At 38.3% G+C, this 17,339-nt stretch overlaps 1 protein-coding gene across 1 annotated transcript in view; it reads right to left on the reverse strand.

Annotated features, from left to right (window-relative positions):
* ITGAV (integrin subunit alpha V) overlaps positions 1–17,339 on the reverse strand; it is a 137,615-nt gene that overhangs the window by 34,927 nt on the left and 85,349 nt on the right. The window contains exon 16 of the mRNA XM_007959852.2: positions 1,076–1,134. Coding sequence (XP_007958043.1) covers positions 1,076–1,134 — 59 coding nt within the window. The remainder of the gene's footprint in view (positions 1–1,075; positions 1,135–17,339) is intronic.

A 17,339-nucleotide genomic window follows, 5' to 3' on the forward strand; every position in this document is an offset into this window, starting at 1 on the left:
GAGTGTCCTTGGGGTTGCTGGAAAGCAGAACGTGTTCTTAAGCCCCAGGAATCTGCCAGAGCGCTCTCTTTAAATATACAAAATAGTCAAGCCGCTTTTTAAACCTTCAAAATGGCGGCACCCTCCGGACCGACAAAAGTCCGCAGCTCAGCCCACCTTTCTCTTCACCTTCTCCGTTTGTTCCCCAGCCACCGTACACAGTCCTCTGTGCAGTCCCTGGCTAGCAGGGTGATTTCTAAGTTAATTCTTAGGTCCTACCACCACTTGGGAATCTCCAAGCTGTCTGTGCCGTCAGGATCGCTCAGGATCGCTGCCAGACCGCAGCTCCGTCTGTCTCCTTTTTTGATATTTTCACGCAAATTCTCCTGTTAGTTGGAGTTTAGTCCACTTCTATATCCTTCCCTTCAAAGTTCAGGGGTCCAGGATTATCTTTTGTGTCTGTGTTAATTGGTTTCCCTTTTCTCTGTTGAAGAGGGTCTGTGCAGTCTTTCTGCCTAGTCCGCCATCTTGCCCGGGTTTGGCAACAATTATTGAACACCTCTACTTTATTCTCAGGGTCACATATGACCATTTTTAGGAAAGGAAGAATGGAGTTAAGAGTTTCCTGCATTTAGTGGTCAAAACACCTTTTCCTCCTACAGGACCTACCTCTACTCCTGAAATTGCTGGGAGTGGTCAGTAGGCAAACAATATAAATAACCCAGGGGCACTTAGGAGATAGTACTCAGATAGAAAATATATTGTTCTCAGTATATACCTGATAAAAAATGATACTTATTTTCCGTAGAGTTCATTTATCTCACGTCGGTAACTGCTTAGCTTTCTGAAGGTAAATTTTTCAGTCAGTCATTTTGTTCCCAGAATGCCAATAAATAAAAGAATTATTTCTGAATTGGCTTAACAGTTTCCAAATAAAGGAAGTAGTTATGGTGTAATTTTGAATATCTTTAAACATGAACATTCAAATAAAATACAACAATAATTTTAGTAACTATTTAAATATTCTAAAACATTATTTAAGTACTGTGCATGCAGCATCGCTAAAATTATATACTTTTCCTTTAGTACAACTTACTAAGTGTCCTTGGAAGTGCTCCTTTGCCATCAGCTTTTAAGCAGAATCTGACATTAAAACTGTAAAAGCACAAAAAATACATATATAAATTCTATAATCTAGTTTACAGTTTACATTGTGAAGTCTTAATGCCTTAACATTACTTTTTAAATTTTATTGCTGTTGTTAAGAATATACACACAAAACACACCAACTGAACAGTTTCACATGTACAAGGCAGTTATGTTCATTATACTTTTGATGACGTGCAACCATTCTCACTTTCCTTTTCTTTTTCTTTTCCTTCTCTTTCACCCAAGTTAAAGTGTCTACCCTCTAGACACTTGTCTGTCAGTTTGTCATACTGTGGTGGCTTGTGTGTTGCTGTGAGACTGGAGGCTAAGCCTCCGATGTTTCAAATACCAGGTTTTAGTGGTGTCTTCATACTAAGACAGACTTGAAAGAAGGAAGGGGCCATCCACTTCTCAAAGAATTGGCCAGTGAAAACCTTATGAATAGCAGTGAAACACTGTCTTGACATATTACTGGAAAACTTGATGAATAGCACTAAAACAATTCCTGATATAGTACCAGAATATGAGCTCCTCAGGTTGGAAGGCATCAAAACATGACTGGGGAAGAGCTGCCTCCTCAGAATAGAGTCAACCTTAATGGTGTGGATGGAGTAAAGCTTTCGGGACCTCCATTTGCTGATGTGGCATGACTCAAAATGGGAAGAAACAGCTGCAAACATCCATTAAAAATCAGAACATAGAATATAAAAAGTATGTATGCAGGAAAACTGAAAGTTGTCAAAGATGAAATGGAACACATGAAGATCTAGGCATTAGTGAGCTGAAATAGACTGGTTTTAGCCATTATGAATCAGGCAATCAAATGGTCTACTATGCCAGCAATAACAAATTGAGGAAGAAACGCATCACTTAACTGTGAAAAAGAATGTTTCAAGAATGCTGTCTGTGATAGGATAATATCCATACATCTACAAGGAAGACCAGTTAATACTGCTATTATTCAAATTGATACATCAACTACCAAAGCCAAAGATGAAGGTTTTTATCAACTTCTACAGTCTGAAATTGACCAAATAGTCAATTAAGATGTGTTGATTATTACTGCTGATTGGAATGGAAAAGCTGGAAACAAAGAAGAATCACTAATACTTGGAAAATACAGCCTTAGTGATAGAAATGACACCAGAGATCACAGAATAGAATTTTGCAAGACCAACGACTTAGTCATTGCAAATGCCTTTTTTTCAACACCATAAACAGTGGCTATGCATGTGGACCTCACCAGATGGAATACACAGGAATCAGAGTGACTACATATGTGGAAAGAGGAGATAGTGAAGCTCACTATCTTCAGCCAAAACAAGGCCAGGAGCTGACTGTGGAACAGACCATCAACTGCTAAATGCAAGTTCTGAACTTGAAGACAATTAAAACAAGTCCATGAGAGCCAAAATATATCCTTGTTAATATCCCACCTGGATCTAGAGATCATCTGAAGAACAGATTTGATGCAATGAAGCCCAATGATTGAAAACCAGATGAATTGTGGGATGGTATCAAAAACACTATACATGAAAAAAGGAAAAGGTCATTAAAAAGACAGGAAAGGAAGAAAAGACCAAAATGGATGTCAGAAGAGATTCTGAAACTTGCTCTTGAACAGACAGTAGTTAAAGCAAATGGAAGAAATGACATGATAAAAGGCTAAACAGAAGATTTCAAAGAGCACCTTGAGAAGACAAAGTCAATTGTTACAATGAAATGTGCAAAGACCTGGAGCTAGAAAACCAAAATGGAAGAACACACTCTGTATTTCTCAAGCTGAAAGAACTGAAGAAAAAATTCAAGCCTCGAGTTGCAATACTGAAAATGTTCTGGGCAAAATACTGACTGATTCAAGAAACTCAAAAGATGGAAGGAATATACAGAGTCACAATACCAAAAAGAATCAGTAGATGTTCATCCATTTCAGGGGGTGGCATATGATCATGAACTGATGGTATGGAAGGAAGAAGTCAAAGCTGCACTGAAGCAATTTGCAAAAAACAAGGCTTCAGGAATTGACAGAATACCCACTGAGATGTTTAAACAAACAGATGCCATGCTGAAGGCACTTACTCATCTATGCCAAGAAACTTGGAAGACAGTTACCTGGCCAACTGACTGAAAGAGATCCATATTTGTACCCATTCCAAAGAAAGGTGATCCCACACAATGTGGAAATTGTTGAACAATATTATTAATATCACATGCAAGTAACATTTTGCTAACGATAATTCAAAACTGGTTGCAGCACTATATTAACAGGGAACTCTAGAAATACAAACCGGATTCAGAAGGGGCTGAAGAATGAGGGATATCATTGCTGATGCCAGATGGATCTTGGCTGAAAGCAAAGAATACCAGAAAGATGTTTACTTGTGTTTTATTGACAAGCAAAAGCATTTGATTGTGTGGATCATAACAAATTATGGATAACATTGAGAAGAATGGGAATTCCAGAACACTTAACTGTACTCATGAGGAACCTGTACATATACCAGGAGGCTGTTATTTAAACATAACAAAGGAATACTCATGGTTTAAAAACAGGAAAGGAGTGTATCAAGGTTGTATCCTTTCACCATACTTACTCTGTATGCTAAGAAAATAATCTGAGCAGCTCAATTGTATGAAGAAGAACATAACATCAGGATTGGAAGAGGACTAACAACTTGTGATGTGGAGATGACAAAACCTTGCTTGCTGAGTGAAGATGACTTTAAGCACTTACTGATGAAGATTAAAGACTACAGTCTACAGTACAGATTACACCTCAAAATACAGAAAATGAAAATCCTCACAAACTAGACCAATAAGCAGCATCACAATAAATGGAGAAAAGATTGAGACTGTCAAAGATTTCATATTACTTGTTTCCACAATCAACACAGATGGAGGCAGCAACCAAGAAATCAGACGATGTATTGCACTGGGCAAATCTGCTGCAAAAGACCTTTTTAAAGTGCTGAAGAGCAAAGATGTCATTTTGAAGACTAAGGTGCACCTAACACAAGCCATGGTATTTTCAATAGCCTCATATGCATGTGAAAGCTGAACAATGAATAAGGAAAACCAAAGAAGAGTTGATGCTTTTGAACTGTGGTGTTGGTGAAGAATACTGAAAGTACTATGCACTGCCAGAAGAACTAACAAATCTGTCCTGAAAGAAGTGCAGCCAGAATGCTCCTTGGAAGTGAGAATGGCCAATCTTCGTCTCATCTACTCTGGTCATGTTGTCAGAAGGGACCATTCTCTAGAGAAAGATATCATGCTTGGTAAAGTGGAGGGTCAGCAAAAAAGCAGAAGGCCCTCAACGAGATGGATCGAAACAGTGGCTGAAACAATGGGCTCCTTGTATAGCAAGAATTGTGAGGCTGGCGCAGGACCAGGCAATGTTTGATTCTGTTGTACACAGCATCACTGTGAGCCAGAGCTGACAAGACAGCACTTAGCAACCCGCTTGTTAATGGTTCACTATCCATTCCGCTCCCATCCCTGGTAACCATCAAAGAATATTTCTTTCTGTGTGAAATGCCTTTTTACCATAATTTAATCATATATTTGTTCTTTTATGATTAACTAATTTCACTCAGCATAATGTCCTCTAGGTTCATATATGTTATGAGATGTTTTCCAGATTCATCATTGTTCTTTAACATTGTATAGTATTCCATCATGTGTATGTACCATAGTTGGACGATCCATTCCTCTGTTGATGGGCATTTAGGTTGTTTCCGTCTTTTTTGCTATTGGGAATAGTGCTGTGATGACCATGGGTGTGCATAGGTCTGTTCACATCCTCCTTTTCTGAGTTGTCCCTCCCCCACTAACATAAAATCACTGCCCCTAGATAGGTTCCTATCTAATCTTTTGAGTTGCTGTTGTCAATTTGATGCATGTAGATGGCTCTTAAAAGAACATTGTGTTCAAGGCAGACCTTTTATACTAATTAAGCTAAACTATTGTTTGATTTTAAGAACACTTCAGGGGATATTTTTAGTTTGAAGATTATCTCAAGGCAATAGTTTGAGGGGTTTATCCAGCCTCTATAACTCCAGAAAATCTGAATTCCATGAGAATTTGAAATTCTGTTCTGCATTTCCCCTTTTTGATCAAGATTGCTCTAAAGAATCCTTCATAAAAGTGTTCAGTAATGATAGCTGGGCACCATCCAGTCCTTCTGGTTTCATGGTAAGAATAACCTTAACATTATTCTGAAAACATGAAACTGTATAGAATAACCTTATTTTTCCATCATTAATTTAAGCAAATTTCCTTTCATGTTACCATGATGTGATGAAAGAAGAAGAAAAAGAATCTCCTAATCTTCTTTCAAGTTTATAAAACTTATTGATGAATCTGAATGAGTGAGAGAACAATTCAGATTGATAATAATGTCTCATTTAATTAAAGGACCTAGCAAGGCTGCTTTAACTAGCAAGTTCTCCTAGGGCAGTGTTTTTTTATAATTTACTAATGGGTCATGAGATCAAATTTAATGAGTTGTGGTGGGGCAAAATGGTGAAGTGAGTGGATGATCCCATTGACTCCCCCAGCAACTAACTCACTGAACAATGAATAAAAACAAGGCAGTAGCTGAGGTATTGGAGACTCAAGGTGAGTTCAGAAGCTGGGGAAAGAAGAAACAGGCTTGGCTCAGAAGCCAGAAGATCCTACCCATAATATCTAGAGCACTCACTCATTGTACCATTTTGTGATAGGGGCTAGGTAACACACCAAACATGGAACAACAGAAAAGGAACTAACCTGAGGAGGCTGTAGACCAATTTTTTTCCTAAAGTTGTACAACTTGGCCACAGGAGTTTGTAAGCCATGCAACTGGGAGGGGGTGAAGGGAGACCATGGTGATACATGAGAGTGCTATTAAATCTCACTGAGTCTCATGACAGATATGCAATAGGACTGGGAGGAACTTCAAGGGCACCAAGGTGAGAAGAATACTTCAAAATGACAGAGACAAAGGGTACAGCTCATAGAGGGACACCATGGAAGTATCTGTGCAGGGACGCCAGTTAAGGAAAGACATAGACAGCCCTACACCATTACCACAGGAAGCTACCACCACCATCTGGTGTGTGTATATTGAATTCCAGAGAAAGCAAGCATACAGAACTCCTGAACTGGCACTGAAAAGAACCCCTAAGGATAAAAGTGCCATCTAGGGGAGCTCTGGTAGCATAGTGGCTAAGGCACTTGACTGCTAACCAGAAGGCTGACGGTTCAAACCCACCAGCCACTCCCCAGAAGGAAGGTGGGGCAATCTATTTCCGTAGTGATACTGCCTCGAAAACCCAAGGAGGGGTCGCTATGAGTCAGGTCTGACTCAACGGCACATAACAACAACGACAAGTGGTTCTGAGGAGAAGATACCAAACCCACTGCTGCTGGGTCATTCTGACTCACAGTGAACCTGCAGGGCTCGGGAATTGCCCTGTGGGGTTCCCAAGGCTGTTGGTCTTTTTGTGGAGGTGGGCTGCCAAAACTTTCTTCTGTGAAGCAGCTGGTGGGTATGGGCTCTGGCCTTTTGGTTGGCACTCAGGTGCTTGCTGCTGTGCAATCAAAAAATTCTTCCACAATAAATAGGATACAAAACTGGAAGAAGGAAAAAAAATGGTAACAAAATGGCCCAAGTTCAACAAAAGAAAGTAAAACACTCAAAATCACAAGAAAAGAAGGAACGAAAGTAAAACTTCATTTTTTACTTTATCAAAAGTAAAACATGAAGAAGAGGAAATCTCTTCAATGGAAGCCAGAATAATCAAAGAATTGATCATTTTCTGACTACATTGCTAAATATGTTCAAAGAAAACAAAAAGCACACAGAAAACAAACTAGCGGAGTTCAGGAAACAAATGAGGAACAAACTGAGAGACTTAACAAAGAAACTGAAAACATAAAAACAACTGAAAAAAAACCCAGAACCCAAAGAGAAATACTGGTACTGAAGAATAAAATATCTGAATTAGAAACAACAAGAGAAACACTCAACGATATAGTTAGACAGAGATAAAATAAATGAACCAGAAGGAAAAATAGCTGACTTTATCAAGTTATCAAGAGAAACAAGAGCAAAGAAAAGTGAATAGACCCAAAAGGAAATGTAGGATTCAATTAAGAAATCAAATATTAGAATTACTGGAATCTGAGAACAATAATAAAGCCACAGAAACCATTTTTCGAGATAATCAGAATTTCTGTGATCTGCACAGAGAACCCAGCCTGCAAATACAGGAAGCTACATGAACTCCAATCAGAATAGACACAAAAAAGATCAACTCAGCAACATATCCTAATAAATTTTTGATAACCAAAAACAAGGAGAGAGAGTTCTGAAAGCAGCAAGAGAAAAATGCATGTAGGGAAACAGACTTTTGCAAGGCCAAATATATCTATGCTCTTGCTTGCTAGTTCACTTCCACTTGCTAAGTCACTCTTAAGTAACACTTGCCAGGGTGGCCTTGGAGATGCAGGCCTGGCACAATTCCACCTTTTGTTCGCTAGAGCCATAAAACCCCTGCCTTCCGCTGGGGGGTACGCTGGGGGGTACGGAGAGTCGAGTCAACCCTGCTGCCACCCAGGGACCAGCCTCGGTCAGTACCAGCCTCTTTCTTCGTATTCATGCACATTAGGCTAATTTCAAGTTTCTGGTCTAGGCCCAGACACTTAACTCTTTGCTGCAGAAATAAAAGCAAAGATCTTACACAGGTGGCCCAACCCTTCAGCAGCACCTACACATTACTCACAGCTTGGAGCAGCTGAACTAGGTGAAGATGAGAGGGCTAGAGAGAAAGGGGTGTGAGCAGTGGGAAAAGAGGAATAAAAGGCTGATTGGCCATCCGAAAACCTCTTAAGAGCAGCCCTTCAAGAGTGCTTACTGGGAGAACAGTAAAAAAAAAAAAAAAAAAAGATAAAACAACCAACTTCAGTTTTCAACAACCTTGAAGAAAGTTGAAGCTACAACAATACCACCCTTTGGGTCCTAGTACCCCCTCCTCATGAGGAAATGCCCTTGTCCCTGGATGGTATGCCAGTCCCTAAGGACCAGGGATAAAAAACCAAAGTCACCTGAAAGCAGAGCCCCGCAGGGGGACGAGAGGTTCCATGTAGAGGTCACAATACACTGGTTGAGGACAAACAAGTGACAGGCTAGTTCTAATAAAAAGAGACAGAGTACACCCTTATTTTTTTGAAATATTAAGCAGTTGCAAGCCCCTTCTCACAAGTAATTGGCATTCTAGGGGGAGGATTCTCTGTGGGAAAATTCCAACTGCAGATGAATGTAGTGGAAATAGTCCCAAATGTAACACCCCTGTTAGAATCTGTTTGTACAGACCTAGGTACATATCATGCTGTATTAGGCCTAGCTAAGCTAAGGTATTGTTTACCATCCCTCTAGCCCCATCTGCTCAAGATCAGTTTGTCTTTACCCAGTAGGGGCAGCAATGGACATAATTGGCACAGCCCCGTGGCACCTGCCACGGTATAGTTGCTGGGGAACTGACTCTATTTTCTTTCCCCACTACAGTCCACTGGTTTCATTACACTGATAACATCATGGTAAGTGTTGAAGATGTTTCTCTGTTACAGAATTGTCTAGACATTCTAATCACACCTACAGGGGAGAGGATAGGCCATGACCCCCAAATGATGCAGGGGCTAGTAATGTCAGTAAAATTCCTAGGGGTCATCTGGTTGTCTGAGGCCATAGTTGATAAGATACAGCTTACTCCACTCCTAGGAAGCCAAAAGAAGTGCAGGTCTTTGTGGATCTTTTGGGGTATCAGATAAACCCCAGTTGGCACAGTACTTGAGATCACTCTATTGATTGGTTAAAAAAGAATGCCTCTTGAGAATGGGACAAAGAACAATAGCAAGCTTTTGAGAAAGTGAAAGTGTTGGTTGCATAAGTGAAAATTCTGGGTAAAATATTGTTGTTGTTGTTGTTATGTGCCGTCGAGTCAGCCCCAGTAAAATATAAGAAGGGTTAAATGTCAAGATGACCCCCTGGCACAGGCTAGACTAGCATGCCAGTGGAACTATCTCCTTCCCTGCCAAGAGAAAGGAGGGCCCATTGCCAGCAGATGCCTAGGACACAGATGGCCCTAGCTGAGCCACGACACCACTGTGGATGATGGCGGCCATACAAGGCTCCATTGATACCATGTTGCTTCAAACTAGCACAGGGCAAAGCAGCCAATGGGCTGAGTTAATGCTACAAGGATGATCATCACCCATGAGCCCCAGAACTTAACCCTTACTTTAGAAAATTGGGCAGTAGCCTGAGGGTTAACTATGTGGATCAGCCAATGGCAGACAGCACACTGGAAGATAATGGGCAAGGACTTGTGAGGGACAGCATTATAGCAGAACATCTGGGATCACCTCCAAACCTCAGACACAAACCTAACTATTTTTCATGTATCAGGCCATTCACCTCTTTCCCTACTGGGAACCAAGAAGCAGACACTATAAAACAACTTAGAATGATTCATCCAAAAAGGGAAGCTTACCACTAGATTCACCAGAAAAGCAGGCACTGCAGGGCCCATGTTAGTTAGAAAATAAAGAGACAGGCATAATGGTGAGTTAGTTGCTGACCCATGTGCTCACATTCTGTGTATTTGGGTGCTTCGATACCCATGCCAATACCCAAGATGTCTACCCCACAGTCCTAAATACACACAACAAAGGAACATAGCCAGTGACAGAGACAGACTGGCAAGTAGATTATCAGGCAAAGCTTCCCTGATGGCATGGGACAATCACCATTATGAAGCTGCCAGCCTCTTCAGTTTCATGGCACCTCAGGCACATTTCAAGTTACTGGTCCATGCCCAGACAATCCAATAAAAACAAACTAAGGATGTGCCATAAGAATAAGTGCAGATTTCTCCCTAAGAACTCTAGAGGCCAGAAGACAGTGGAACAACATATAAAATACCAAAGCAATTGCCAACTAAGAATTCTTTACCCAGCAAAGCTGTCATTCAAAAATAAGGGGAAAATAAAGTCATTCCCAAACAGAAGCTCTTGGAATCTGCCACTACTAGAACATGTTCGCAAGTATTACTCAAGAGATACTCCAAATGGAAAGGCAAGAGCATTAAGAAATAAGTATAAACTTACTGAATATAGGTTGTATATTGATATTAAAGAAGACAGACCAACAGAAAAGGAGGAGGCAGGGCATATTAGGAATAGATTTATTATGCTAAGGTTTTATGTTAACTGTTGCTCCAATGTTAAATATTGTTGTAATTTAAGTTCTGTAAAGTAACCACTATGTGGTATATGTGGTAACCAGTAAGAAATTAGAAACATTAAGACAAATTAGAAAGAAGAAACATTAAGACAAAAAAGCTCATCAAAAGAAAGCACTCAGATGCAAACAAAAACAGAAAAAATCAGAATAAAAAAAAAAGATATGAAATACTCAAAGAACAAAGAGCAAGATGAGTGAGATAGACACTTTATTTTCAGTAATAACCTCAAATGTGAATGGTCCAAACATCCCATGCAAAAGGCTGAGTAGCAGAATGGTTCAAAATACATGATCCATCTTTTTGCTGTCTAGAAGGAACACACCTCAGACAAAGGACACAAACAGACTGAAAATAAAAGGATGAAGGAAAATACTCCATGCAACTATTAAAAAAAGGGAGGTGGGGTGGGGCATAACCAATATCAGATAAAATAAACTTTAAATAAAAATCTATTACAAGAGCTAAAGTACATTACATAATAAAAGGTCAATCCAGCAAAAGGACGTAACAACGATAAATACGTATGTACCTAACAACAATGCACCAAAATACATAAAACAAATATTAACTAATATGAAAGAGAAATAGACAATTCTAGAATAATAGGAGGAGAGTTCAATACACCACTATGAATTATAGACCAAAACCAAACCAAACTCACTGGCGACAAGTCGGATCCGACTCACAGTGACCCCCCTCCTTGTGTTTCCGACGCTGTATCACTATGGAAGTAGATTGCCCAACCTTCCTTCCAAAGAGTGGCTGGTGAGTTTGAACCACCAGCCTTCTGGTTAGCAGTCACATGCCTTAGGTACTACGCCACCGGGTATCACTAAGGACACACAGAACTTAAAAAAAAAAAAAAAAACATTAGCCAATTGGACCTAATGGACATTGTCTTGGTTCTCTAGTACTATTAGAACAGAAATAACACAAACAGGAATTTATTCTCTTGCAGTTTAGGAAGGTACAAGTCCAAATTCAGCTCCAGGGACTGGGTGAAGGCCCCTCAACCTTGGGCCTCAGTTCTGCCTTCTGTTCTAGGCCCATTGGAGCTAGAGGTGTCTCATAATTCAGGCAGCTACAGGCTGCTAACACTGACAAACCCAAGGTCAGCAGGTAAAATGACATAATACCAAGATCAACAGGCAACACGGCAGGCCACTGGTTCAAATCCATGAACAATCCTAAAATTGGCAGGCAACATAGTAGCTCACTGGTTCAAGTCCTGGAACTAGAGATGAAGACTCAGCCAAATGCAGGATCCAAAATGTGCCAGAAAACTAGAGACCTTTCTCAAAGCTTCTCCATATATATTGGAAGCAGGTCACACCACAAACATAGCTCCCTTTCCACTGATTAACATCTCATAGCAGATTCCACCTTGGAGGTGATTACAATCTCAGCATGGGGAATAACTATATCCAGCTGCTAAGCCACTCAAAACCAAGGCCCAGCCAAGTTGAAACACAGCTTTTACTACCACAGACATCACAGGCATATACAGAACACTCCACCCAGCATCAGAACATTATACATTTTTCTCCAGTGCACATGGATCATTTCACAGAACAGACCATATGCTAGGACACAAAACAAGTCTCAACAAATTTAAAAAGATTGAAATCATGCAAAGAATATTCTCTGACCATTACAGTATGAGCTAGAACTCAACAACAGGATAAATAAGGAAAAAAGAATAAATACATGGAAACTAAATAATATACTACTAAAAAATAAACATTCACAGAAAAAATCAAAAGTGAAATTAAAAATTCCTAGACTCAAATGCAAATGAAAACACAACATATCAAAACCTTTGAGGCACAGGAAAGATTGGAGGCTAGTGTAGGCTAAGCCCCTGTCTGTGTCTTCTTCATGAGCTCTTCTCTTTCTCTTTAAATTTTTAAAGAGACTTTTAAAGATTTAAAATTTTAATCTTTAAATTCTCTTCAAATTTTTGTTCATGTGTAGAGTGGGGGAAAACATTTGAGACATAGCAAAAGCAGTACTCAGAAAGAAATTTATAGCAATAAATGCCTACATTGGAAAAGAAGAAAGACCCAAAATCATTAACTTTAACTGACAACTTGAATAAATAGAAAAGGTAGAATAAAAGAAGTCAAAAGTTACCAGAAAAAAGAAATAATAAAGATCTGGGCAGAAAGAAACAAAACTAAAACTAGAAAAACAATGGAAAGAATGAACGAAACCAGAAGTCGATTCTTTGAAAGGATCAATAAAATAGAAAAACCAATGGCTAAATTAGCAAAAGAAAGTAAAAACCTCCAGAGGCCAATAACCAAATGAAGAAATGAAATTGGTGACATTACAACTGACCCAACAGAGATGAAGATCATAACCGATTACTATGAAAAATTATACTCCAACAAATTTGAAAATCTAGATGAAATGGGAAAATTCCTAGAAACAGACTCCCTAACCAAACTAACACAAAGGTAGAAAATTTTAAATAGACTCATTACAAAAGAAGAGGTAGATGATGCCATCAAAAAATGGCCAAACCCCCCACACCCCATAAAAAAAAAAAAAAACAAGGAAAGATGGCTACACTAGAAAATTCTACCAAACATTCTCAGATGAGTTGATAACAATCGTATTCAGTCTCTTAAAAAACAGAGAAGAGGGAGGAACATTATGGAACTCTTTCTGTGAAGCCAGCATAAGCCTAATATCTATACCAGGAAAAGATATAAGAAAAAAAGAAAATTACAGATCATCATCTCTTATGAAGAGAAATGCAGAAATTTTCACCAAATTCTAGCTGACAGACTTCAACAACACTATCAAAAAAAAGAAAAAGTCATACACCATGATGAAGTGGGATTCATACCAGGATCATAAGGGTTGTTCAACATTAGGAAATCAATCAATATAATCCACATAAACCAAAACAAAAGAACTTATAATCATATCAATTGATGCAGAAAAGACATTCAATAAAATTCAATACTCTTTCCCGACAAAAACTGTCAGCAAAATAGAAATGGAAGGGAAAATTTTCAACATAATTAAAAGAATATATGAAAAACTAATAGCCAACATTATTATACTTAACAGAGAAAGTCTGAAGGTCTTCCCTCTGACAACAAGAATGAGACAAGAATGTCCACTATCATCACTCTATTCAACATTGTACTGGAAGTCCTAGCCAGAGCAATATGACAAGAAGGAGAAATAAAAAGCATCCAAATCAGAAAGAAAGAAGAAAACAATCTCTACTTGCAGTTGAAATGATTCCATACAAAGAAGATCCTAAAGATTCCATACAAAAAATGATGGAACTAACAAAAGAATTTAGCAATGTTGCAGGTACAAGATCAACACACAAAAATCAGTTGAATTCTTCTACACTAAAAAAGACTACTGCAAAAAAGAAGTCAAGGAAACAATACTATTTACAATAACCCCCAAATCATTAAATATCTAGCAATTAACCTAATCAGGGACATAACAGACTTATGCATGAAAACTATAAGACTGAAAAAGACCTAAAGAAGGAGAAAGACAACCCAAGCTCATTGATTGGAAGACTTAGTATAGTGACACATAGCAACCCCTCCTTGAGTTTCTGAGGCGGTATCACTACGGAAGTAGATTGCCCAACCTTCCTTCCGAGGAGTGTCTGGTGGGTTTGAACCGCCAGCCTTCTGGTTAGCAGTCAAATGCCTTATATTAATATAGCGAAAACATTAATCCTACCTAAAGTGATCTACAGATTCAATGTAATCCTGATACAAATTCCAACAATATTCATTACTGAAATGGAACAATTACTGACCAGCTTCATAAGGAAAGGATAGAAATCCCAAATAGTCAAACCAATACTGAAGAAAAAGACCAAAACAGGAGGTTTCACACTCTCCAATATCAAAACATAAGCTATAGACACTGTAATCAAAACAGCCTGGTTTTGGTTCAATGATAGACACATAAATCAGTGAAGAAGAATAGAGAAGCTAGAATTAAACCCTATGGACAACTGATTTTTGACAAGGGGTCAAAGCCCATTCAGCAGGGCAGAAAAAGTCTCTATAATAAAAGGTGTTGGCTGCAGAGGTGGATAGCCCAAACCTTCCTTTCCGAGAGTGGCTGGTGGGTTTGAACCGCCAGCCTTCTGGTTAGCAGTCAGAAGAACTCCTGGGACTATTCTTTAAGGGCATGCTGAAAGGAGCTCTAGGAGCTCTGGTAGCATAGTGCCTAAGGCACCTGACTGCTGACCAGAGGGCTGGCGGTTCAAACCCACCAGCCATTCCTTGGAGGGGGCTTGGGCAATCTATTTCCATGGTGATGCTGCCTCGGAGACCCAAGGAGGAGTCGCTATGAGTCTGGTCTGACTCGACAGCACATAACAACAACAAAACTCAAGTGGTAGTCTTTTAAGGTCAGCAGAATGTGGTGCTGTGGAATCTGAAAACTATCAGTTAACTTCCTCCTCTGTATATTAATATTTATTGGTTTGTCATACATGATAAATAAATATTTTAACTATGAAAAAAAAAATAAATAAACAAAAGGTGCTGGGAAAACTGGATACTTACCTGCATAAAAATGAAGTAAAACCCCTTATCTCACATCACACACAAAAACTAACTCAAAATGGATCATAGATCTAAATGTTAAATCTAAAATCGTAAAATTCCTGGAAGACAATATAGGAAGAAATCTATGGGAATTAACCTTTTGTAAAAAAATAAGATAACAAATATTAACAAATGAATGAATAGAAAAATAAATAAATAAAATAAATGGGACCTCTAAAAATTAAAAACTTATGCTCACCAAAAACAAATTTTATTAAAAGAGCAAATAGGCAGCCTACAGATTGGGAAATGTCTTTGCAAATGAGTTATCTGATAAGGTTCTAATTACTAAAATCTATAGAAAACTGCAATAACTAAACAACAAAAAGCCAACCTAATCACAAAATGGCAAAGGACATAAACAGAATCTTCACTAAAGAGGTCACCCAAGCAACCAACAAACATATGGAAAGATGCTCATGACTATTATCCATTAGAGAAATGCAATCAAAACTTTAATGAGATACCATCTTACCCCAGCTAAAACGCCACTGATTAAAAACAGGTAACAACAAATATTGTAGAGGATCTAGGGATATTAGAACTTTATCCATTGCCTGTAGGACTGTAAAATGGTACAAGCACTTGGAAAATGGAATAGCACTTTCTCAAAAAACTAGAATTAGAACTACCCTAAGATCCAACGATCCCACTCGTAGGTATACACCCTAGAGATCTAAAAAGAAAGACATGAACAGACATGCACACCTGTGTTTACTGCTTTATTCACAACAGCAAATAAATGGAAACAACCAAAGTGTCCATCAATGGATGAATGGATAAGTAAACCATGGTACATACATACAATGGAATACTATGAGAACATAAAGAAAAACAATCAGTCTGTGAAACACATTATAGTATGGATGGACTTGGAGGGTATAATGCTAAATGAAATGTCAAGCATATAACGACAAATATTTTATGATCCCTCCTTTAGAAGAAGATAAGAATAGATAAATACAGAGAGACCAATGTTCACTGGTGGTTACCAGAAAGAAGAGTAAGGTGAGGAAAGTATGCTTTACACAGTAGAGACTAGTTATTTTTGGTGATGGGGAAAGTGGCACTGATTGTGGATATAGTAAACACAGAACAAGAAGCATTTGAGAACATATGGAAGTATATAGGCAAAATGGTATATAGGTAGGTACAGATGACTATATAAGTGAGAACACACAGAAGTATTTACAAGTACATGTAAATACCAATGTGTGGGTGCACAAACACAGATACTCCTCAGACATAACCAAACACCTTCCAACACTAGGTTTGAAGGCTTAGGACCGTAGTCTCATGGGACAACTCAGTCAACTGGCATAGTTCACAAAAATCATGATCTGCATCTTTGTGAAGTAGGAGTCTTAAAAGCTTGTGAGCAGCCATGTAAGACACAACTACATGTCTCGACTTGCCAGGAGCCAAACAGTAAGAAGGTAACTATAAGTGCCGAGAAGAAACAAGTCCAAAAGAGCTACAACCTTATCTAGGCTAAGACCAGAAGCACTAGATGGTGCCTGGCTGACCATTCCGACTGTGGCGACAATAGCTGGTCCTGAATAGGAAGGGAAAAAATGTGGAGCAAAACTCAAATTCTAATTAAAAGGAAAAAAAAGTCAAGCAAACTGTAACAGCAGATAGCGGAGGACCCCCTGAGACACATTTTGAAGCCAGAATTCTAATTTCTTTGTGTAAGCAAAGAACTTGAGCATTATTTCCCATTATGAGGTATCTAAGGTGATTTTAATAGTGTAAGGATCAAATTTTTATTATACAGTTTTACATGTATTTTGACATGTGTCAGAAAAATCCTAGTTTCTTCATTTAATTGTATTTTAAAATATTTTAAATGAAAAAAATGAATCAACTTAAAGGAAAGTTTTTAAGAAAATAATAATATAAGTGGAATGGAAATATAGTAAAAGTTACAAAAATAGCATACAAATGATATAGACTTGGTAACACAGAGGAAAAATTAAGACACTGGACTTTCAAAATAATGTATTTTCCATTTGGAACTAGTAAAGGAACAAGTAAAATAACAAAAAAAATAAAGCAAAATAAAATTTCTTCACATCTAGTGATTCACAGATATTAAATCAGAAAAAGATACCTTTTAAAACTTAAAATGTCTATGGATCTATTTAGAATTAAACATGAGTTCTGAGATCTCATTAGCTATTTCTTCATTCTGAATATATTCATGGAGGATGCATATTTTAAAATATAATTTTATTCTAATGTATATATTATTTCTGAATGATTTCTTCAGAGCATTATTTCTATAACGATTGCTTTAGCAATATTTCAGTACCCTCTG

Source organism: Orycteropus afer, unplaced genomic scaffold (assembly GCF_000298275.1).
Source record: "Orycteropus afer afer isolate SDZICR_OR568_19922 unplaced genomic scaffold, OryAfe1.0 scaffold00001, whole genome shotgun sequence".
NCBI lineage: Eukaryota > Metazoa > Chordata > Mammalia > Tubulidentata > Orycteropodidae > Orycteropus > Orycteropus afer.